This window comes from Phyllostomus discolor, chromosome 11 (genome assembly GCF_004126475.2).
Source record: "Phyllostomus discolor isolate MPI-MPIP mPhyDis1 chromosome 11, mPhyDis1.pri.v3, whole genome shotgun sequence".
Taxonomy (NCBI): Eukaryota; Metazoa; Chordata; class Mammalia; order Chiroptera; family Phyllostomidae; genus Phyllostomus; species Phyllostomus discolor.
The window spans coordinates 19,698,187-19,723,496 of record NC_040913.2 but is presented as its reverse complement, the minus strand read 5'-3'; the positions used below and the strand labels follow the sequence as shown (position 1 = coordinate 19,723,496).

Below are 25,310 nucleotides of genomic sequence, written 5' to 3'. Positions count from 1 at the left end.
ACTCCCAATCCTTACCACGTTCTTATTGATATTCCGGTGCCTAGAACACATGAACTGCTTTTATTTATTTATTTGTCTACTTCTCCTATTAGATTGTGAATTTCTGGAGGGTAGGGACTATTACTTCTGCATTTTTATATGCCTATATTTTAGAGAGTACACTAAAATTATACAGTACAACAACTCAAAATTTATTGATTTGATGTACAAATTGGGCTGTGGATATTTATATTCATATTTTATAGGTAATTAAACTGAGGCTGTGAGATGTTGGCCGACTTGTCTGAGGCCAGCCACGTGGCCCAAACAATGAAGGCTGTCATATTGTTTTTGACGCAGGGTGGTTTTTCCATTCAAAATACAGTCTTTCTAATGTGATGAGATTGTCCCTTATGTTTAAGTAAGCCTTGAGTCTTGGAAGTGTCCAGGTGTCCAGTAGGATTTTCCAATGTGGGTATACTTATTTTTGATCCATTGATTACTTAGTGCTGTCACAGCTGAGGCTAACAAATGAGAGCAAAAGGTCAAGTGTTGTTGCTCTCCACACGCTCAGCCTCTGCATGGCTTGGGTTCTGAGACATGCCAACCTTAGGGCTGCCACAGTTCCTGCCTGCTTCACTATAATAAATCGTGTGGGCACTATTATTTTTATTGTTACTTGACAACTAACTGTGAAAATGAAGGTAGGCTCTTTTTGGTGACTACTTAAAGAGAACACTACCTATGTTTTCCTTTCCTGTACTTCTTCTATAACCTCTGGAATTCAGAACTCCTATATCAACAAGTGCTCCCTAGGTAAATTAGGTAGGCAGCTGAAGTTCAGCAAAGGTCAGGGATAAACCACAGAACGTTTTGGAGCTGAGTTTAAGTTAATTACATGGGAAAAGGGTAAATACTAATTCTTGATTATTTTGGGCAGGTAAAGAAAGGGATTATGTATTAAGAGACATCGACACATGAACTTTGAGAGCAGTCAGTATGTAGTTGCTTAGTTCTCATTTCATTTTGTCTTGAATTTACTTTTGTTATTGTTTGTCTCCTATCAAGTACAAACCTTGCATTTAATTAATTTTATCGTATCTTGGACATAGTGAAGACTCAAAAAGAGCTTGTGAAGTAAAATGAGTAGACCCAAAATCTCATTTCAACCTTTACCCTTTGACCTATGGTACAAAGTGATGAAACAAATGCTCCAAAAGCAGGCAACCAGAGAAAGACAGACATGAAGGGCCATTGAAAACTATCAGCCAGGTAATCAACCTTGGAAAACGGAATGTCTGTATGTATACCTGGTTCTTTGCAACAAATAAAATATAACAACAACACGGCATAGAGACCAGAAATTTGGCATTTTAATTTAAAAACTTTCATATTTTCTTGATAATAGTATATTTAACATAAATATTTTGTCTACTTGTAACATTTGTACTTCCTTTAAACACTTTTTCAATTAGCATTTAATAAATTATTGCCTGCACAACAAAAAAGAAGCTGGTCTTTTTTTAAAACAATTTAAATTTTTATTGACTTTGTTTGCATAATAAGGAATCCATGACTATAGAAGTTGCCACTTTAAGTGACCACAGAACAACACAAGATATAATTATTTTACATGATCATTACAATTTTATAAAGTTAGCTACAGCATACATATGTTTTGCTATAAACTATATTCCTTTGGCCATATGTAAGCTGTCAATACTGAAAGGCGTTTGAACATACACCCCTATTAGCAATATATAAAGGAGAAAATAGGCTAAAATTGCTTATAAGTATTTTACCTTTTAACATCCGTGTTAACACTATTTTTGTCTGTTGCTATATTGTATAGTTCTTAATTCTAGGAAATGTGTTTTCACATTAAACAGTGGTACCTTTTCCTATCTTGATCTCAGTTATGCCAAGAAATTACGTTTGTTTCTTATCAACCTTTATCAGTCTGTTAAAAGTTTGAACCAACCATTTTCAGAAAAGCTTCTGAACACAATTTCACGGTAACTAGTGCATGTGTATACACTATGCACTGTTTCAGAATTTGGCAAGGTGATTACAGACCCCAACTCTGACGTGGAGGAAGATAAAGTATTAAGGATGTAAATGAGGGGGAAAACCAAAACCCAGTACAGGGTAAAAAAATGAGCTTAAACTTAAATAGAAATAAAAATATATTAACAAACTATAAAAATATTAGTTTAATATATATTTTTGGATTTTTGCTTAAAACCAAAGTTTGAAATATCTCTTGTGCCGGCGGGCAACTGAAACAGTGATGGGGAAGAAATTAATAAACAAGCTGTGAGGGGACTGGGGAATGGGATCCACGTGACAGGCGAATTAATTCTTGTCCTTCCATGGTGGCCGCACTGTTGGATTTTGGTTTACTGTATCAGCTATTACATGCTGGCAGAAAACAACATCACTAGCTTATTTCCAGCATGTGGCCCTGGGTTAGCAAAAGAAAAAGAAGGAGAAACTCTGTTATATTTTAAGAGTGAGTGAAAGCTCTTGGGCCCCATTTGTCCCTGAAGTCACTCTGAGAACACGGCGCTGTGTTTGCTGGAACAGCACCAGGACCTTTTGCATTGATGTACGGGGCAATGACGAGTGTCAGGCTAAGAATGGGAGTCTGTCCCTGTGGGTTTCCTCCCCCCCCCCACCTCATTTCCTCCCTCTTCCGTTTTCTCTTGCACTTTCACACACATCTCCTCCCAAGTTAACTGAAGGCAGTTTGCTAGGGGGATGAAAGAATTGGGCAAGAGTGGGCAGAGTGAGAGGTTCTTCCCATCTCAAAAAACTGTTTTGCCTGTAAGTGACAGAAAAGCACCATGTCAAGAACTTGTTTCTATTAGTTACTTACAAAAATAATATAAAAATTAGTAATAAGCTTTACAGGTAGTTGTTAAATTGCCTAATTAGTGTGATCTTAAAAATAGTATTTTAACTATCCTATTATACTTAGGCCAAGGAGCATTTTAACTACAGCATGGGAGGGAGAGGACGCTGCCTTTTCCTTTGCCATGTGAACTTTGCTCCAGGCAACTCACATTCTGTCGGTGGTGGGGCTACCAGCATCCCCCTCTGCAAAGGTAGGAGCCCTGGGACCCGCCCTCAGGTTAATCACCTACGTGCTGTGCTGTGGTGGTGATTTACAGATGAGAAAACCGAACAAGTAGTGTTTAAACTGCAATAGTGGTACTAAAGGAAGAATGTTTTAATGCTCCTAAAAAAATTATAGGTAGTATTTTCTTTGCAGAGTACTTAAATGGGAGATTTCAAAGTAGTCTTTTGGCACAGCATCCCGAGCTTCCTGTCTCCTTCTGCCACAAAGCATTTGATATTTTCTGAATGTAGAAAATGAAACGGATTTCAAAAAAGTTTGATCCTTCTCTCTGATACTCCCTTCTAATCATTTAAATGTCTCTAATGTAAAAAAAAAAATACACCAGCTAAACTGCCTGTACATTTTTTATCCAATGGTGTGACACTATTCATATGAGTTTTGAATAGGATTAAAACAAAATTTAAACCCAGTGATTTAAACTTCATTTAAAAATTCTGTTTTACAGTGACCCATTTTTCCTTGATGTGAGATTCACATTAATTTAAAAATAAACCTCTTGAATAGAAATTCTGAGTGAGCCCAATTTAAATGTAAGTAACATATGAACATACTGGAAGTTACACAGAGCAACACTGAAGTGCTGACTGTCAAAAATTAAGTGCTTTCACGAGGAAGCTTTCTTAATTGTCACTGCTTTTCTTCTCGGTCTGCACACAGCTTACAAGATGTCATGCGTAACTAAATAATCACTCTTAAAGTTTTACACTGTTTTGTGCAACTACATGGTTTGTTTTCTTTTGGCAAATGCCTCATTGCTTTAATGACTTCTGTCCACAAGGAAGAAAATGAAATGAAGGGAATATTCCTTCTTTCAAGATGAGCTGTATTTATTACTGGAACGGAAGTTGTCATATCCATGCTCATTAGCTTTGAACTTCAAGCACGACTGCTTTTCCTCCAAAGACTGTTTCTCTTCAAACGACTGGCACCAGCAGCATAGGCAGGACTGTAGAAAACAAAGTCGCTCGTTACATATTTACATCAGCTCTGTCGTCACGACTCCTCCTGCTCACTAGGGTTCCGACTTTCTTTGCACGATTGGGAATTCTTGGGCCTCTTTCTGTCTATGCTCTCTTATTTTCCCCCTTAAAACCATATAATCACATAAGTGCATATGATGATGATTTGTTAACTCAAAGAACACAGAAGAAAAAATATATATAATTAAAATTCCTCAACTTTTAGTTAAAATTAAAAGAGAAAGCCACTCTTAATTCTTGATATTTAACCTTGACTCCTTGAGAAATGCTCTTAACTTTTGATAAATATGTAAATCAAGACATTTTCCTGTGCCAGTAGAACTGTCACCACACACATATACATGTGACTACACATGAGCATGTGTGTGGAAGTGTGTGTAATTAATTTTAATAAAACCGTACTACACATACTACTTCCTAGCCTGCTTTCTCTCACTTGACAGTGTTATAGACATCTTTCCCTATCAATGAATTTAATATCACATTGCCAGTTTTTTCAGCCACATGCTAATTTCACTCAATACTGTTACATAATAAGGTTATAAAGCATATAAGTGTCTCCGTGTTATCTATCCAGTTTTTTGCTTGGATTTTTAAAAATTCAAACCTCTTTCATTCTGTTTGTTCTCTGAGAACCTATATGTATAAGGAAAGGGGAGGCCCACCGTTTTCTGTTCTGTAAGATGAGGGTGTTGATCTAGGTGAACGTTCTCTTCTAGCTCTAAAATCTATGAGTGTGTGAGTGGGCAAAGAAGTTTATAGACTGCATTACAGTTTACAGGGAGGCTAAGTCCTTGGCTTTCTGATAATGAACTGCCAGGGACAAATGGATCATTCCCAGAGAAGGGGAGGAAATGTATTTTTGTACACTGGATCACTGGAGGAGCGAGTGGATGGATGTAAGAATGTTACAGGGCAAGCAGCTGAATGAGGAATAACTAGATGCATTCCACATTGAAAAGCACATCTCTGCGGAGAAACAGGAAAAGAGGAGATGAGACCTGAATGAAATTTCCTTGTTTGACTTGCCATTCTCATGTCCATGTGAAGAAGAGATCAATGTGGTTATAATCCAAATTGTGCTGCATGGTCCCAAATCTACCCTAAACAGGGTCGGTGTATTGAATTTATGTTTAGCTGTTATTCATCATCTGATGTCTGTTAGACATCAGTGCTTGTAAATTTTATTAATTGTATAAGTGATTCTAAAAGTTGTAAAAACTATTAATTTTATAACTGAAAGGTTGAAGTAGAGAAGATTGGTTGACTAAGATTTATAGACAGAAATCAATTACAGTGATTTGTGAACAAAAGTCGTACTTAAGAAAAGTCATCCACAGTATAGTGTAAGGGAAAATTGTAAATTTACTAGAACTCTTTGGACAGATAGAAATATTAATAGTTTGGACAGACAGAAATAATAATAGTTCAGAAGGGATATATTGGATGCCAGATTAAAAAGACCTTTTTATTTTGAAATACTCTCTTACCTTAAAGCAATTTTTGAATCTTTTGCTCACCAAATATAGAGCTATTGGGTTAATGCAGGAATTCAGGGAGGCCATGTTGATGCCAATGTAGTCCAGTACCAACAAAAAGCTGAAAAATATAAACCAAAACATGTCTGAAAAATATGCTGCTCTGAGCATGTATTCTTTACAGACCTTTGTGTTTTCATGAAGAAAAAAAATTACCTATACACAATGGTTTTGACTTTATTAATGATCTTTGCTGGTAATGCGCTCTCTCTCTCTTTCTCTCTCTCTCTCCCTCTCTCTTTTCTTTCTCCCTCTCATGCCACACACTCTCTCCTACACCATGCTCAATTCTCTTCTTTAAAACAAAATTTTATTTAGAAGTGCTGTGTCTGGCTGAAAAAAGAGAAAAGATTTACCATGTGCAAAGAAGAATCAGACCTGATATTTTCAAGCATGTGACTCATTTATCTGGACAACTCTGGCTCACTATTCCCAGGGTTCTCCTAAGTGCCCTCTACTCCTTCCTTTGAAATAGGAGTGGAGGTAAAAAACGGGGATCTTAAGTGCTTATGATCCTTAATTGCTTAAGGGTCAGAAAAATGGTACTCCCTGCTTCTGCCTATAAAAGGAATCCATGGAAAACTGCTGCATGGCATTTACTTACAAAACAATCTCTATTTTACTTTTCTTACCTCAAGAGTTCACATCTTTTTGGATCAGTCTGATCATACAGAGTGAGCTTCAAAATCCTGCTGAGGTGCAGGGGAAGCCAGCAGAGGGCGAAGACGAGGACCAGGCAGAAGACTGTTTTGGCCACTTCCCGTCTCTGAAATCAAACCATAGTCAGACCCAAAAATGATGGCTCATCATAACCAGTGTCCTCCTTTCCCACACAGAATAGCCAACATCGTTTATAGAAAGTCAGTGGTATTTGTAAAAATTCAGGACACTGAGCTTTACATTGAATAGTTAATGTGAATGAAAACTAAAATGACTAGAGACTCACCTTTAAAAAGTAATGGCTCCTTCTAGATTCCTCAGATTGTATACAATATGTCTAGATACATAATGCAAAAAATACCAGAGCAAGAAAAAGGAGATATGTTCTGGTTTATAACAACTTTAATTTATCATCGTAATGCCTTTGTTATTCATAATCATAACTGTAATCTCCAGTTAGCAAATACTTCTATTTTCTTACCTGCTTTAAGTGGTCGTTTAAAGCAATTTGCATGCCGCTCTTCTTTCTCAACATTTCACAGGTCATCAGGGTGTAAAAAAATGCAGTGATGGCCAAGGGCAAGCAGAAATAGAAGCTGAAGAGCCACCAATCTTTAGCTTTCTTATAAAACTATGGGGAGGAGAGCATTTTGTGATTAATAGTCCTCTGTCAGAAACTCTTATATCACAAATGTTCATAACAATTCATCATGGAATAATTATATTCTAAAGCAGATCCATTTTATAAATACTATATAGAACCTTTCAGATCATATCTACTGAACAAATAATTAAATACTTATATTAAATAATATAAACTTTTCCTAAAAGGTATTTCAATTTTCAAAAGCAATGTGCTATAAATATGCCTTAGAATTTAATCAGTTAGACAAAATTTAAAATATTTGGTAATTCAGATCTTTTTATCTTCACATAAACTGGTTGTCTTTAAGCTATTCTTTTTATGAAATACACCATGTAAAGACATCATAGTGTTTAAGGGAAATTTTCACTTTTTAACACATTTATTTCATGGAAAAAACAGATACCAAAAAGGTCTATGTTAATCTCAGTATGTTAGTTCAGTACTGTATAAATCTAACCTATCAATTAAATAATCAAATTTGCTTAAGACATGCCTTTTCTCTTGTACCTCTTTTGTGTTTGTTTTTACATTGTTGCTCCAGATATATCTGAGTGGGAGCTGATAAGAAACGAGAAAAAGCTATTTCATTCTCAATTTCACATTAATGTCCCTCTTTGTTCTTTTGATCACGATCATACATATCCTTCATAAAGTTTTCTATAGTCTTCTCATGTGTGGAATGGAAAATAATCATTGGCGACCCTAAGATGAGCCCCTTTGCATTAACCCCTCTTCACCTATTGTGTTAGAAAGAGCTTTTTGCACTTGGGGTCTATCTTCTGATGACCAGCATTGCCCTTCTTTTCCTATTGGCGAATTAAGCATCCTTGAATAAATAGTGGAGGTGAAAGGTGGGTTGGGATGGCATCTTTCCCTCTAGAGAGAGGATGACCTTCCCATTCAGAATCCACTCGCACCTGGGTGACTTCTAGTTGATAAATCACTGAAGTAGCTACTCCCTCTGCTGTGTTGTCTTATGTAGAGAATGAAGTAGCTATCAGTCCTTGTGGGGATTTGAGTAGAAAGGCTATAAATTCAGATCCGTTCTCTCACGTGAACCTGGTTTATCTGCATCCCTGAGTGCCAGGGCATTCCTGGAGAAGCAGGGGCCCAGCTTATTGCAGCTTAGGTCATTAGTCACTGTTGACCCCACAGTCCTGGGACCTACACTCTTAATTTATGCCAAAGACAGTCATAAGTCAATAGGCTCCAAGAAGGGGAAATCGGAAGAGAAATAGCTAAATATGTATAAGGGAAGAAGATAAAGGGGGGAAAAGTAAAGTGTACCTGCATGAAGGCAGTTTTCTGAAGGGGATGAAGCATGCAGATTCTCAGATTATTTCCATGGTAGTCCATGGTGATCATATCAAAAGCCACAGCCTCAGGGATGGCTAGGACCACAGAGACCACCCAAATTAGAACGATTTCTACTGCTGTCCATTTTGGAACCCCAATTCCTTTAATACGACTCCACGAGGCCACAGCTCGATATCTGCAGAGGGAAAGAGAATTCTTTGTCAAGCTGGCAGAGCCTGGTTTTGTTGAATCACGTAGGTTATTATCTAAATAATATGGCAATCACTAGTAAAGTGTTCAGGACATATCTGACGTAAACACACACTCTCACCTGTCAATACTTAGAGCACACAGACTCAGCACAGTGATTCCCACGGAGGCCTTCTGTATGAAAGGCACCAGCTTACACATCTCAAGTCCGAAGGGCCAGTCCTGGGCGAGGAGCTGCACGGAGGCGACATGAAGGTGAAGTTCTGTCAGGGAGACTTTCACAAGGCACCCTCTGAACTGCATGACTTAGTGGAGAGCTATTAACATGCAGAGTAAGATAACACATTTCAGTTCTTATTCTTCTCCTCCTGGATTGCTCCTTTGAAAAGCACCAATGCTTGACATATGAAACAGGAGATTATATTGGGAATAATGAAAATGCAGCCAGTTCATGAGTTTGTTACGCATCTATAGTAGCTTAGGGTAGGATCTCCACCACGGGGCCAACTGGGGCCAGTCACTGAAGCTCCCCTTACAAAACTGAACCTGAAGTGCTGAGAATGTCTCTTACTCTGTTATGGAGTCTCCAGTGCTCAGGTTCTGGCCAAATCAAAATATAACTTAATTAAAAATAGGTGATACATGTTCCTTAGCTATGAAGGATACCCCCGTGGAGAACTTATTCTTTACCTTAGTCAACTTACGTGACTGCACAGTAGCTCAGCTGAGATGCATGTTGATTCTTGAACATACTAGGCACACTCCTGCCTTCAGACTTTACTCTAGATCTTTCCTTCTCCTGAAAGGCTCTTTGCCCACAGAGCCAGTAGGCGAATTCCCTTGCCTCCTTCCCATCTTGCTCAGATCTCATCTTTTCAACAGGGTCTACCCTGAGCACACTAAGAACAGTGACCACTCAGACCTTCCCATCTCCCTTACCTTGCTCTACCTTCCTTTTTGTCTATAGTGCTTACCCACTCCCATTGCTTATATTATAACATGTACTGGTTTGTTCTGTTTAGGTTTTGTGCCTGGCACTTCTGGAATATATGCCAGAATATGGGTTCTGCATCTGCCTGATACACTTCCTGACTCATGACAGAAGCTTAATATGTATTGCAGCCCCTAACATGTATGGACACTGGTTATACAATGAGCAAACAGACATAGTTCTTGCTATAATACATATATGTGTGTGTGTGTTTGTAATATATATAACATATTTCTCTTCATTTGACTTTACATTATGTAACCATTTATTGTTCAGCTCAGTTATTTTCTTTCTTAGGACAACTGGGTGTGCCCCACATTGGTAAATGAATCACTTTAGGTAAACATCTGGATCGAATATTCATGGGGTTTTGAAAATAAAGAAAAATATTTGAAATCTATGTTTATTTTTAATGTTTTAAAAAATAACCTTCCAAAAGTGAAAACTATTTTGAAACACAATTGAGTCTTTCCTTTCTTTCATTAGTGAAAATTCTTTGTGGAGCTTTTGTCAAGCTGGGTGATTGTTCTGTAACCAGAATGGCCGCAAAGGCTGAGATGTATTTCTCAGTATAAATAGAAGTTGGAAATCCAACATGGGACCAGTTTCCTTTATAAGGCATACATGAAAAATTACACTGATATGTAAAATAAATATTGGCAAACTTTCCATAAATATGCTTATTCCAGGGTCCTGAAGGCCGAAAGGGCCAGCCAGGTAATACAGAGGAATGAAGGGAGCCGGATATAAGAAAGTCATCGGTATTAGGAAGATACTAGGGAATGGTGGGGTCTGGGACTAATGCTGTCTAAAGGGAGCAGCTGCTAGTAAACAGGACATGATTTTTGCCAAAGGACTCCAGATACAAAAATCTCTTGATTTTTAAGCAAAAGTGGAAATTTTTATACGAACTGCCACAATTTATAGAAGTTGTCAAATAAATCATATTTTAAAAAATTATCGGATAACATTATATTAACAAAATATATCTGTCGGTCAGACTAGAGCCTCTATCTTGTGATTTCTGGATTAATCAATTGACATATAACTGCTTATTTGTTCATTCACTCAATAAACATTTACTGAGTATCCATTATGTGCCAAACACTGTTCTGAGTCCGGGGTGCACATCATATCAGTGAACAACTTAAACGCCCTGCTCTCATGGGGCTTAGAGTTAAGTGAGGGAGGCAAACAAAAACCACATAACTATTTAATAGGTTGTCACACAGGGAGTGTCATCCTATTAAGGGAGTTTGGTGGAATTTTGAGTGCTTTCTGATAGGCCTCTGAGCAAGGTCTCTCTGCAGAGGCAACATTTGAGTAGAACCTGACTAATATAAGAAAGTAAGCCACACAAAGAACAGTCTGGGCAGAGGAAAGAGCTAGTGAAAAGGACCTGGGGTCAAAATAAGCTGGGTGAGCTGAAAGGGCAGGAAGAAGTCTACCAAGGCTGTAGTGGAGGGATCCAGATTAAATGCCTAGGAGATGACGCTGTGGAGGGAAGTGTTTCCTTCCTTCCTTCCTTCCTTCCTTCCTTCCTTCCTTCCTTCCTTCCTTCCTTCCTTCCTTCCTTCTCTCTCTCTCTCTCTCTGTTTCTTTCTTTCTGGAATTCACTGAAAGTTTTTTTAAAAGGGAGATAGAATAGTCTTATTTATGTTTTTTTAAAAAATCACTCTAGTTGCTCAATGTAACATTTATGAGGGGTCAAGAAAGGGAGCTTGGATGAGGGCTCCAGGTTGAGCTGGACCCTGTGGTGCCCCAGGGCTGAGGAGAATGGGTTAAAGACCGGAGACGTTTTGAAGGTAGAGCCAGTAGGACTTGTTGATGGGCTGGATGTCAGGTTCGAGGAGTCAGCAAACTCAAAGAAGTTTATCATGTGAAAAGTGGAGCCATTTACTAAAATAGGAAAGACTCAGAGTACCACAGGTCTGAACCAGCTACTGAAACGGGAAACAGTGGCATTTGTGTAGCCTGTCACTACCAGAACCAAGAAGGAGAGACAAGGATTGAATCTTTGTGGGTACTTTACTCAGATGCCAGATTCGACAGCAGGTTATATACCCTAAAATCCATCTTAACAGCTCATCTCGAGCTGACCTTTATAAGGAGAAGAAAAGGGTAGGTAAGGGGTTTGGATAAAAGGTTAATCAGATAAGAGCTTCAGTCCTCTGGAGCTTTTCCTAGCGCTTCGTTATCTGCTGATCAAAAATTCTTTATCTGCCTTAGGGACAGACAGACACTCCCTCCCTGGAGCACAGTGGCTCATATACCACCTCCGCCTCCATGCTTGCAGGCCTCCTGGAGGCATGTAATTCATGCATTCCAGTTCCTGGAATAACAGCTTTCCACATGCATTAATCACTTAAACCTATCACCTATAACTACAGCTAAAATCTTTAACTCTTGAGTTCCCCTAGCACTACAAATTCAAGATGCTTTCAAGTAACAGTCAATAGCCCTTACAAGCATTACAAATAAAAAAAGGTTTCAGCCTATTACAAGGACTCTGCCAGACCCAGCTGGGTATAAATTATCCACACAATATTCTGTCTGATCATACTGATTATCCTTATATATATTGGGGGGAAAAGGAAAAGGAAATAAAGGAAGTAAAACTCTTCCCTTCAAAATGCAAAGTCTCATTTCCCTCCCCTTGAATGTGGGTTGAACTTATTAATGATTTGCTTAAAATGTGAGAAAGGGATGATGCATGACATTTGAGACTAGTTCATCAGAGGCATTACGGTTTCCTCCTTGCTCTCTCGTGGGTCACTCAGTCTGGGGGAGGCCAGCTGCCAGGCCAGGAGGACACTCGTGCATTCCACAGAGAGGCCAACATGGCGAGGACCTGAGACCCCCTGAAAAGAGCGCACACTAATTTGCCTGGCGTGGGAGTGAAAAAGACCCTCCAGCCCTAGGTAAACCTTCAGATAACTTCGACCCCTGTTAATATCTTGACTCCACAAGAGCCCCTGAGCCAGTGGCTCCTGAACTCCTGAACACAGACTTGGTGTGAGATGATAAATGTTTATTGTTCGAGCCACTCAATTTGGGGATAATTTGCTATTCATCACTTGACAACTAATACATTTGTCCTTGGCCTCTCACTTAATAGATCCACATTTGAACCCACATGTTCTGATTCTGGAGTCTGAACTATTTTCAAGAAGCTGATCTTGCAAAAAAGAAAAGAAAATGTAGAATTAAAATCAATGTGAGTATTCTTATGACTGGGGCAATGTGTCAAAATTTTCTTCTAACAACCTAGTTATTTTATCTACTTAATGTCCAAACATTTGGATACTTTCAAGTATTTTATTCTGATAGTCTCAAACTATTTCCAGATATGCAAATATTAGTATGACAGAAGTACAGCCGTCAGGTGGATCAAGACGAATGAGCGCACAGACCTCTGACAGGAAAGAAGTCTGGCCAATGAAAATGAGCTCTGCACTGAGTCCAGGCCCTGTTCTGTGCTTTCTATTGTTTTTGGCTCAGCCTAGGAACTGGATTATTGCTCTTCATACCAGTGGGAGGCCTGCGGCTCAACCTCTGACCCAAGTTATCACAGAGGATGGGGAAACACAAACTAAAAGTTATAACAATTTTCTTCTCGTTCTGCACAGAGATAGCCAGAAAGCTAATCACAACGGAGAGATTACAATTTTCTAATCTACCCTTACAAAGGGAACTGCAGGATAGGAAGCAGCACACTTTTCAAGCTTTCAGGACTTCAGGTTTTAGGTGAGACCTGAACACTGCTGGTCCTTAGGGGCCACAGAAGCCAGGGGACTGAGTGACCACTGACACCTTTATTATTTTGTAGTGACAGGGATGACCTTGAGGATCTCTGCCCCTCCGATCAGAAGGCTTTGTGGAGACACCGGGAAAAGTCTGATGGCCAGGGCAGAAACCACACCTACCACTGACGCTCATCTCTCTCTTACTGGCCTCCAGCAAGAAAGTCTGAGCAATGTAGTTAGTGCTTGGGGCTTATTTAAAACACAGAGACAGCAAACTCTTGTTTAATGGTAAACAAAGCCTTGGGTGAGGGAAAAACTGTGAAGTTAAAAAAAATCACTCTCAACAAAAATGCCCTTTTTAAAATTTCATTTAAGAATGTTCTTATGGGTTTTTGTAATTCCTGGAAATTAATCATTTCACTATTTAGTGACAAAATAGTTACAATTTAAAGTCAAACAGTATAGCTCTCCTCTTTGTGGAAGACTTTGATTTCCTTTAATGCAAGAGAGAACAGTATAATTTTGAACCCAGTGATGACATTTTCATTCTTTATGTTTCATTTTTTCCTTTGGACTTTACCCCATCAAATTAGATATGTTAAGGGCAAGGTCCGAATTCTGAAGACAAATCAAGCATGTAATGCAACAAATTTCTCTAATCCAAAAAAGAATATTAGGGTTTGATATTGTTTCTAGATCCCTGCCACATGAATTACTTTTTTAGGTCTTGTTTAAAATTAAGTTTAAATATCTATTACTTATCATTTAGCAAATGTGAATCGGTTAGGGAATACTCCCGTAATTAATGCTGTTTTTCACATCGTAATGGCTCATCCAAGGGAAAGCTTCTGTTACTTTGTGTCCAGTAAGCAGCGTGGTGTCCATTTGACCGATCATAGCCTATGCTTGTGCCGACCCTTTTCCTAGGCTTCTACTGCTTCCCTAGCACATCTCTGTTGTATGAAAAAACACAAATAAATAATCACTAGATTGAAAAGAGACACGACCATAATGATGATAAAGTTTCTATTCAAGGATGGCCATGATTTCATAATTTTATGTTGGAACAGCTGTTTAAGAAAGAAAAAAAGACAATAGAATCAAATAAACTATTTTTGTATTACATTATAAAGTAAGTTTTAGATTATAAAGATTTTTTTTTGATTTCTAAAAGGATAAATAGCATGCACAGGAAATAAATGTCTTTTCTTTCAGGGTAATTATTGTTAAGTGAGTCCTGTGAAATCTCTCCAGGTGGGGGGATTTGCATTTTTCATTTCTCTTTTTAATTAAAAATTACATTCTTGAGGAATTAAATGGAGAAAACCCTGTAATGCACACACCTCTTAATGCCCCAAAGAATCAAGCCCCTTAAAGTCTGAAAATTCCAAAGTTAACCATCTTATGCTAACAAATGTCCGTTCGCCTCATTAACCATACATACCATTTTCTTTTACTTTTTCTTTTAAATTAAGAGTAAACACTGACTTCTAACTGCTTATCTGCTTCAGAATATTCTACTACAATGTTAATGTCTAGCATGGTGCCTGGCACGCAGTGGCCACTCCTCTAAGTGCTTGTTGAATACTACGAGTGAATGAATGATCTGATGAGTAAATGAATTTGATCTGAAAATAGAAATCTTATAAAACACTTGTCATGAGCTTTTCAGTTCTCTTACGTGAAACGAGTTCCTTAGAGAATTGAGAAAAGTTTGGATTTATTGTTTCATCTCATCTAGCCCACACCCTCCCCCTTCAAGGTGAGCAGGTCTGGGTGCTGCGGAGCACCAGAGGCTTGTGGTGTGAAGCCTGGCTGTTCTGGTGTTGGAGTTCTGCCTTAGAAGCAGCTGGACAAGGTCAAGAGCAAAAATTTCTCTTCCACCCTCACTCTCCTACTCAAACCTGTCAAGGAAACGACTGATATAAAGCAGAACCTACTTTTCTCACTATCTACTGGGGGTCTGCGAGGAGCCTTAGTTGTAAGTTTGGTGGATGAGAACAGCACTAATGAAGACAAGCCAGGATTCCTTTGCCAGGTTGCTGTCTGTTCCAACTCATGATGAACTGTGACCAGGTCCTTTCAAATGACGGGTATTATGTTATTACAGAAAAAATCAAAAGAGGGAACGAATGAAGTAGTTGTATTTCACAACTTTAGAAAAGGGTCAATTCTTCTGTTTATAAATCTGTTTCCTGGAGGAGATAAGAGTTTCTCTGCACTGGAACTAGCATTTTCATAACACAGGGCGGGCTCATTCAAGGATTTTCTCGTCAGAGCTCCCTTCCTTTTTGTAGTCAGACATACAGAGAGAATTTAAGGGAAGCTGTTGGTCAAGGGCATAGGAAATATTTTCTTGACATACATTTTACCAGTGCCCTAAGGGACAAATATCAACTCCAAGTTCCATCTTGCATCCATTAAAATGCACTTAATCACTTAAAGATTAGGTCATGTGGCTCAGAAATTGTGGGTCAGATATATTGTCAGGGTATCTCCCAAGAGGACCACTTAAATGGACCAGAATGTGAACACTGCCCTCTGGCATTGTGCAAGACAGAGAGAGAGAGAGAGAGAGAGAGGCTCTCTCCCTGAGAACCCCTTGCATGTGCACCCACAAAACAGAGGGCCTTCTGCTACTCTTGAAAGATTCTTATGACTTGTTGGTTGACATAGAGCAATGACTCCACGAATCTGAACTATGGTTCTTGAAAGAAAATCTCTAAAAGAAGAAAAGAGATAGGAAAAAGATAAATAAAAAAAATCATAGGAAAAATTTAAGTTCACTTGACATGTATTTTTCTGCCAGTGTTACATTGAAATTTATTCCCAAGTCTGTAACAGGTAAATTAATAAATTATCTGAATTAAAAAATATATAACCACAATTTGTGCTTAAAAACGTTCACTGACATATTAACATTACATATTTCAAAAAGTTTCACCTAAGAGCATCAAGAAATGCTATTTACAAACCTAGCTTAGTATTAGAGCCACTTATCTGAGCTGGCTTTTCTGAGAAGACCACTGTGATACTTGAAGAAACTGAAGAATTATGATTTCATGTCCTCATGGCTCCCAAGGAGACTGAAACTGAATGAATTCGACAAACCTCACTAAATAATTTTATGTCTTACTTAAACTGTGTTCTTTTCAGAGCATACCTCATGGGACACGGGTAAGCTACGAAGGGAAAAGTTTGCTAAGGAGTCCAAAAGCCCTTTAAAACAATTAGAAAACACTGAGCAAAGAGAAAGAAGACAGGGTGCAATGGAAACCTCCAGAGCAAGTTTCCCTCCTTTCCAGGAACTGCGATGGAGCTAAGGAGGAGGGGACCAGAGAAGAGTCACGGGTAGGAGGCATGAGTATGGCCGTGGGTCTCAGGGACAGAGAATTGCTTGAGTAATGAATCCTTCAGTCAACTTGGCTAATACATTTCTGACTCAAGAACGATCCTCTTTCTCCCTCTCATCTACCACCATTTTTTGTCCATTTTCTTGTGTCTTTACTTTTTCACCAAAGGATCTATAGGGAAAGAGGAAGAATACATCTCTAAAATAAAAGCACTGAAAAGACAAGAAGTCTAAAATTAGAGAAGTTGTTGGCAAAGGTACACCCACACACCACACTCAGTTATCTTCCAAACACAACCAACCTCTTTTTAACTTGGTCAAGTACAGAAGGAAAATGTTTCACATCATAAATTACATCTTGAATCTTATTTCAGCTCAGGCTTTATCTGTCAACACCCTTTAAAGCACTTAATCACTTATTAGCATTTGGCACATCTCTTCAAAAACAGCCGACTATAGCATATCAGCCACACAGAGATAACCTTATATGGTGTTCTTCGTGGGGTGAAGAGCACAGGGTCTTGGCCCCGGAACAACAGGGCCTTGGCTATTTCATCCTCTCGCCCAGCTAGGGGAATAGTTCCAGTCCTGAACGACTCATTTAAAGTGAACAAAGGGAAAATGTGAAGCCTTTGATATGTAAGGCTTACCATATTGAAAGAAACATTTCTTTAATGTTTTAAAAGGCTTAGATTTATGAAGTGGCCAAGCTGTAGATCAAAGACAAACACGAGGCGGACGATGGAGTTAACCTAAGGAGACTCGCAGTGCCTGAGGCCAAGTCTCTGCCCACCGTTTTGTCATGGGAATCCATGTGTGAAGCTGTGAGTTGGAGAAATGAAGTCTCGAGTTTCTGGGTTATTTGAATTCTGTTATTGTCCTGTTATTCACTTATGACCACTATCCTGGTGCAGAAAGGGGAATACACTTACTTCCCACCTTCTTTTTTCATCTGAACAGTTATAAAAATTTAAGTTAGAGAAATCCCACGGCTTACGTATAATACCTTTTGTCAGCACGTACTTGACTGCTGTTGCCTGTTGCAGGCAGTATGTGAGGTCAGCAGGGCTGTTTTCTTTGAGTTACTAGAGTTGAGGTCATTCAAAGTAACAGTCTTCCTCTTTATTAGTACTTTTCAAAAGATAACACTTTAAATGTGCTTAATTTATTCTGATTAATTTTTTTTTGCTTTAAATAAGTGAATCCCAAAGGTATCTTATGTTCCACCTTGTCCAGTGTGGCTCAGTTGGTTGGGTGTCATCCTGCAAAGCAAAGGGTCACCGGTTCGATTCCCAGTCAGGGCACAGGCCTGGGTGCTGGTTGCATCACCAGCTGGGGGGTGTACAAGAGGCAACCGTCAATATTTTGCACATCCATGTTTATCTCCTTCTCTTTCACCCTCCCCCCCTCTCTATAAATAAATAAATAAATAAAATCTTTTTAAACAGATATTTCATTTCCATTTTAGGTTCAAAACTATTCTGCTGCTAAACATCACAAAATATTAATAAAGTATTAGTAAAATATCTCATCTACTTAACTGTCAGTGCAAATGGTATTATTATCCTGGGGGAAATTAGACTCTCCTACCCAATGATACCATTGCTTTTGTTTACTGATCGGAAAATTATAACTTCAAAAGTTCAATTGGATGGTTTTTCCATTAACTTTTACCTCTACCTAATGAAACTAGTTAATTATACACAAATGTGTTAAGTACTACAAGCAGACCGAGATCAAATAGTGGGAAAGGTGACTTTGTTCCGAGAGAGTTTTGATTGTGTCACAAAGAGAAAATATCTGATTACCTGCCAAGGTCACTTGACTCCACACTCATTTGTGGGCTCAGTGAAGCAATTCCACATTTTGACCCGCCAGCATTTTCATGATAGACATAGCCCTTCCTTAACTAGTTAAACGCTAAAGATCAGCAGTTTTGCCTCCCGGAGCTATGAAGGCCGCCTCTTGCCTCTCATCCTAGCCTACAGGGTCTTACCAGCAAAGCCATCTGAAGGCACTCCATCAGGTCACCAGCTTAATTTTCCATAAACTCTCCATCACCACTGAACAGCTGATTACATGCAGATCGTTATCAAACTAATGTCCATAGCAATATTTGCCTTATCAGCTTACAAGCATATTTGTTTTCAAAAGCAATGTGATTACAAGTGAAGGGAGCAATATTTGAAAATTAACTCTATTAACTCAGGCATGTAAATATAGCACAAAGAGAGAGAAATTGTTGAATAAAATCCACATATAATTCACAAACACATTATTTGCTTAAGAAATTATAACTGCTTGAGAAGTTAAATGAAGTCAGAGAAATTTTAATTTTAACCTGCAACCAGTGCGTGGTGAATATCACTGCTATACCAGGCCAAGACGAAGCAGCTAACCAACCCGCTAATGACATGAAAACTTTCACAGCATCCACAAGTGCACCCAGCTCTTCTGCTTCCCACACCGCTTTGATGGTGGTTCTAACTCAGGAGTCAGACAGGCCCTCACAGGCGACAGACATCTAGATCACCCACCCATTTTAGTCTACACGGGAAGGACACACACAGGTAGCTTGCGGATAAGGAGAGATGCATCCTCACATCGAAGACTGTGTATGTACCTGGCTTTTGGATCAGGTACAGATATAGATCATGCCAATATTGGCATATATAAATTAGAGATAGACATCAATACGTGTGTATCTCTATGGGGATGTTATATCAAATAGTCACTCAAGCTAGGAGCATAACAACTTTGAAGCACAATATGACAATATCTATCAGAATTACAAATGCACATATCCTTTATTATGGGAATAGTCATTCTAGTTCTAGAAATTTACTCTTCAGATGGAGTCACACATGTGTGCAAAGCTGTATGTACAGAGATGTTACTTGTAGTCATGTCTATAATGGTAAAAGCTGACAGAAAAACCTAAACAAATTTCCATTCTTATTCACACACATGGCCCCCATCCAATTTACTTACTCACTATTTGCCAGGCACTATACCAAATGATCTTTACCTATCTACTTATGTATCTATTTTATATACATATATGTATATATAATATTATATGTAATATTATATATCTATTATCTATATAGAATATTATATATAACATTCTCTTTGGATGAGTGCATTTTTCATGGGAAGACTTCTGGGAAGTCTTGTGCAATATAGTATGTAATAACCCCGGTGTGCGCTGCTGAGAAGGATAAATGAGGCTTTTATTTTGAGCATGTTTACATGAATATTTGTGCCGAATGTCCCACAGTACCTCTCTGGCCTTCCACACAGGATTTCCTCCCTACCTCTCACAGGTAACCCGGTGAGAGGACCACCTACCTCTGCCTGCAGGCTTCCAGAGGCCCGGCTCCTTGGGAGAGTCCATGCAGAGCAGATGCGTTTCCTGAGGTCTGTCAGCCCCTCCAAGCAGCACACCCTTGTGATGTCCTGTCCCGTTCTACAGCGGTATTGAGGACTGTGACTTCTAGCAAGGTTTATGACATTGTGTGGTTGTCTACTTCATTGAACTTTAGATTTACTGAGCTCCAGGTAAATGGAACAGATTCGCATTAACATTTCCCGGCTCCTGAATGTACCAATAAATTGGATCAGAGATTCTCTGAACCCCCAGAACCTTTGAGTATGTGCATATGTATGTACATTATATTATATATTAATTATAGTGTACATATGAATTATATACTATATTAATTACATATAATATAAATAATTAACTGGATCTTCAAAGACAGTTGTAGCATCCCACAAAAAAAAACTAGAAATCACTAGTTTAGGGATTCAAGTCTCCACTTGAGAATAAATTTAAATGGCATTCATAATTTACTTAAATTACTTTCTGTGAACTATAATACCTGACTACTCTGAAATTCTAAGTCCATTTTTAAAAACTTACTGATATGATGTCACAATCATTTAGCACATTAAATAGCTTTTTAACAAGTCCTAGCTTAGGTGTTTTGGAAAATAAAGCCTTTGGGAAATAGCTATTATCAATATTACAAACTCCAGACCACCTGAGGGGAATTTCAGGATACATATTCCAGACCAATGGAAGGGGATTTCAGGAGATAGAAGTCCTCACATGACTCAAATTAAAACAGAAAACGCTTGCCAAGTATCTCCGTGTGTGGCAGTGTGTCACAATTCCGCCCACGCTCTCCGACGCAGCCATAACAACACTCGAGGTTGGAGAAAGACGTGCTGTGTCTCAGCTCACTCACAGCAGGGGGGACAGAGAGGACCACAGGTTCTAGGGCTAGATGGCCTGGGTTCAAGTCTCGTTTCATCACTTTGCAGTGGTGTGACTGGGTAGGGTACTTCACCTCTCCAACAGGTGTTTTCTCTATGAAATGGGGGGTGACCACACAAGGTTTGTTGCAGTAATTCAGTGAAATAAACCAAGTACCTAGTGCATAATAGATGGTAACCGTTATTGTTATTTTAGACCTGAAATGGCTCCTGTTTATGCATACTATAAAAGTCAACCACAGGCTACCACGTAGGATTCGATGATGGCAAACATAGTGATGAGACCTAGTTCTTTCTGATGGATTTCTTTATGACCAATGTGGAAGGCTAGATGGCCAGTCATAGTGACTCACTAGCTTATCTCAGAGGTAAAAACAGGATGAACAGACTACGGTGAATGGCTTCAGGCAAAAAGAATGTAACTCCCTAGGGAAATCCTAAAGGAATTTGAAATGAAAGTAATCTGTGTGCTCCCTTGGAAGTCGAATATTCTCTGGCTTATTGAATGTAATAATTTGATGAGAGGAAGAAAATCATCTGGACTTGGAAGAGCTGATTGACATCTTGCCTGAAAGCAGCACACTGACAGGTCTCAACCCCAACTCCATACAGCCCTTCCGCTGCTGGCTGATTTAGGGAGGTTTCTGACTACGCTGGACAGGTGGGATTTACTGGGACCTCCCTGAACTAAGGTTTTACAAAATTCTGTGCTAGTTGAGCAAACTAGATGTAATCTCCTTTTTGAGAGTGATCTTATTTCATGTATTTTAAAGTTTCTCACAAAACCTGGTACTCTGACGTTTCTAAAGTCAGTTTTGATGAATTGAAATTCCTCTGCCAAATTGGAGTGGTTAAGACTTGGTTTATGGGACTCCTTAAGAAATAAATGGGTCACTTCTGGCCCAAATGGAACTGTGGCTGTATTTAAGGGGCCCAATTCAGCCTGTGCTTCTTCCAGAAAACTTTGAGTTTATAAAGCACAAGTTGTCATGCAGAATTTTAGAATGTCTTCTATTTATCCCCTATTTCTGGAAGTATTTCCTTGTACAGCCTGGACTGTAATTGGAATCCCATCTCTGTACTTCAGGAGTCTCTAGAATTGCCTTAAAACATGGCTATTTGGATTAGGATCTTCACATTCATGAAGGGCAACTTAAAGTCATACCTTGTGATGATTTCTCCTGCCACAAGATCAAAGCACCCCTTACAGAGCTTTCCCAACCTACATCACATGTTTTTTCCCTCCTGTACTGAGTCCTATATTAGCTTTAGACAAATCTACAAAACACATTTCTATTCCTTCATACTTTTGTTCTGTTTTTATGTACCACTTTCTACTGCTGATCATGATGGGGAAGCAGTTTTATATATTTGCTCAGTTCTTTCAAATTTTCTACCTCTTTCACTTACGCTAGTTTTTTTTTTTTTTTTTTTTTTTTTTTACCACCACAAAACCTCAGTAAGTGGGCATGAACAGCCTACTGTAGAGTTGAGCACACTGAGGCCCAGAGACACTGGGGTGTGTCCGGACTTCCAAAGCTGTCTGGAGTCCAGTAGTATGGGGGTTTGTGTCCTGGCCTTGCTCTCCATGCCTGATTTCTCTGATGCCCGTGGTACTCACATAATAACGGGAGCTACTGAAATCACTCTTTGCAGACCTTTACATTGGGTGCTGTTGGTCTGGTCCATGAAGTAATCTGTGGGGTGCAGCCATCACTTCAGAGCCTGACAGATTAGCCTGATTCCTGCCCCCAACTCTTACTCATAGTGAGACCTTGATTATCCCATTAACCATCTGTAAACTGCAGTAATATTAACTTGCGAGCTGTCAGAAGGAGTCAAGGTAAGTGACATCTATCCCGGTGCTTGGCTCACTGTGGACCTCCAATAAAAAGTAGGAAAGATACAGTCATTCGCAGCAGGGGAACTGTGACCTCCTACTTGCCAGCCTTGAGGTCTCTTTCTTTTAGGCCACCTGTTTCCTAATAACAGATTTCAACTCCTCTACTCACAGGGCCCTCCAAGAAAATGCTTCTCAAGATTAATTTGCTTAAGTCACTTAAGTATCTTAAGAGGCAGATTTGATTTTGCGAGCAGTTCTAACAAGCTCAGGTGAAATCAGCCCTGCTTTTGGACCACACTCTGAGCAGAGAGAGTGCATCCAGTGAGCTGGACTTAATGACAAGATTCTTCAGGACCAGTGGTTCTCACACTTCACAATTTATCATAATCACATGGAGGGCTTTTAAAATAATAATTAATATAATAATAATAATAATATATAATATAATAATATATACATAGTGTCCCACCCCAGAGCAGGTCTGAGGTGGGGCCATAAAGTGTCATTTCTAACAGGTTCCCAAGTAATGCTGATGCTGCTGGTCTGGGGACTGCAATTGTTCTACTCTGGGCTACTGAAGACCAGAAGGAAATTTGGTTCCAATGATTACTGAATTTCTTGAGAAAGCTCCCTCCAAAGCCTTTTCCATTTCCTGCTCCCTAACCAGCCACCCTCCCCTCCTGCGACAGTAGCAGGAGTCCTTTACCTTATAGACATTGATGGGGATGTCAATGATGATGTGCAGCAGGTCTCCCAGAGCCAGGCTGGCTATCAAGATATTGGGGCCGTTCCGCATGCACTTGTTCTTGTAAATGATTCTCAGCAGTGTGGAGTTTCCGATGATGCCCAGCACAAACACTAGGCAAGACACCACGGTGTTGATGTACTTGAAAGTCTCTTTGATCTCTATGGATCCCTCGCACCGGGGAGGGGAGAGAGTGTGAGGCGGGGCTCCAGCCGGCTTCCTTGCTTTAGGCAACTGCGGAGGTACCGACGACCAGGGCGTGCTGGTGTTGGACCTCGTCAGCCAGGAGAGCTTAGACGCGGGCGTCGTTATCTCTCCGGTCCCAAGGAGTGGAGGGGTGGCCCCAGCCATCGGTAATCCCATCTCTTCTCCCCGGACCCCCGCCACACCGCAGGCAAGGATCAGGACCACCAGGGCGCTCCAGCAGAGGCTTGGAGGCGGCTGCATGCTGCTGCCTGCTCCGGTGAGCGTGGAGTGGCCGCTCCGCAGCTTTCTCTCTGGAGCCCAGCAGCGGAAGGAAGACAGGACACTTGGTCAGCTACCTTAGTCACGCCCCTGCAAACCGCTAGGTCCCAACGCAGCAGCGTCGCTACGACCCGCGCGCAAAAGTAACTCAAGTTTGCGCGCCAGTAAACAGGCCGGTGTGACCCGGCCGCGTCCGTCTGCTGAACTTCCAGAGCAAGCTTTTTTAATGTTTTTTTCTCCCCTGCGTCACCCGCACCTCCCACCTCTCAGAGGTAAAGGACCCGCATTGGGGCGGGACATTTTAAAAGGGGTGTGCCCGGGAGAGAGGGATGGGTGTCCAAGGCAAATCTGAGTTCTGTGGTTCTCAGATTTGATCCTGAGTTCTGTGCGGGGAGGAAGCGTAAACGTTCTGGCTAAGGACGCTGGCGACTGGGGAATCGGGGCACTTAGAGGCCAAGAGCCCCTGCGAATGTCTGCGTTTCGCTCCCCAGAGAGCCCGGGCACCCTGTCTGTCAGTGCCCAGACTCCTCCTGGTGGGCGACGGCCGCTACTCCACCGCTGCCAGCGCTCCAGTTCCCTGACGCCCGCAGAGGTGCGCGGGCTGGCTCGGGAAGTCTCGGAGACTTCTCCGTTCCGTCCGACTTGGGAAGACTATAGGCATTAGCAAACTTCTGTCCCCTCCAGGTGGTTTCGAACACTCACACTCCCTCCTTTATTCCAACCTCAATTCGTGTGTCTAAATTTTTTTTTAACCCCCAAACTAGTAATCCAAGTTGAAGCCCCAGGACAAGGTTCAATCACTGATTTTAATTCAACACTAAGAATGTTTACCTCTTGATGGGATGCACCAGGTGCCGAGCGACCAGCGAAGACCTCCTTCCCCGGGCGCGCTCGGTTAGCGGCTGGGTTCCTCCTGCTCCGGGAGCAGAGGACGCGTCCCCTCCCTTCAGCCGCAGGCGGGTCTGGCTCTGACGAAACGCTAGGGAATGCCAGATCGTGTAGCCTACACAGTTTACTCGGGGTCTTTGCTGTCCCTAGACAAGCACATTTATTCATTCGTCCCTTCCCCATCAATCACCCTGAGTTCTCCCGCGACTGCCGACCGCGCTGCAACCTTTCCCCTTGGGCAACGCCTGGACAGCATCAGCAGGAGCTGCCCGCCGGAGAGGGCAGTCAGAGTTCCCTGCGCGTCCCGAGGGGCCGTGTATTTGCCATAGTTCTGAGTTTCCAAATCACACGCATAAACCAAGGTCAAGTTTCTACGCACTCGGTGACGCGCTTGGGCTCCATACTAGAACCAGGATCTGTATTAAACCTGTTAGCACGGACTTTTACTGCCTAGTGTGACTCACCTCCCACTCCATTAAATACCCCTCGTGATATCTAAGACCTGGTCGGTTTGGGGCGCTGCTCTTTGCTGCGTTTTTGTTTTGTTT

The 25,310-nt window shown here is 40.4% G+C and overlaps 1 protein-coding gene across 1 annotated transcript; it reads right to left on the bottom strand.

Annotated features, from left to right (window-relative positions):
* Window positions 1-2,350: 2,350 nt before the first annotated feature.
* Window positions 2,351-24,883, bottom strand: EDNRB (endothelin receptor type B). The gene is made up of 8 exons (XM_028526489.2): window positions 24,706-24,883; window positions 23,371-23,906; window positions 8,573-8,685; window positions 8,233-8,437; window positions 6,781-6,930; window positions 6,272-6,405; window positions 5,592-5,700; window positions 2,351-4,067 (listed from the first exon to the last, which is right to left on the bottom strand). Exons 2-8 carry the CDS (start codon window positions 23,854-23,856, stop codon window positions 3,933-3,935), a joined length of 1,332 nt encoding a protein of 443 aa, XP_028382290.1. The 5' UTR covers window positions 23,857-23,906; window positions 24,706-24,883; the 3' UTR covers window positions 2,351-3,932.
* Between the last annotated feature and the right edge of the window lie 427 nt (window positions 24,884-25,310).

What these genes read in the sequence shown, in the direction of transcription:
- EDNRB (XM_028526489.2), bottom strand. Translation starts at nt 23,856, where the DNA reads ATGCAGCCGCCTCCAAGCCTCTGCTGGAGCGCCCTGGTGGTCCTGATC. An exon ending in TGTGCTCTAAGTATTGACAG is followed by an intron (nt 8,438 to 8,572) that starts GTGAGAGTGTGT and finishes TTCCCTCTGCAG; the next exon opens with ATATCGAGCTGTGGCCTCGT. An exon ending in GATTCAAAAATTGCTTTAAG is followed by an intron (nt 4,068 to 5,591) that starts GTAAGAGAGTAT and finishes TGTTTTCTACAG; the next exon opens with TCCTGCCTATGCTGCTGGTG.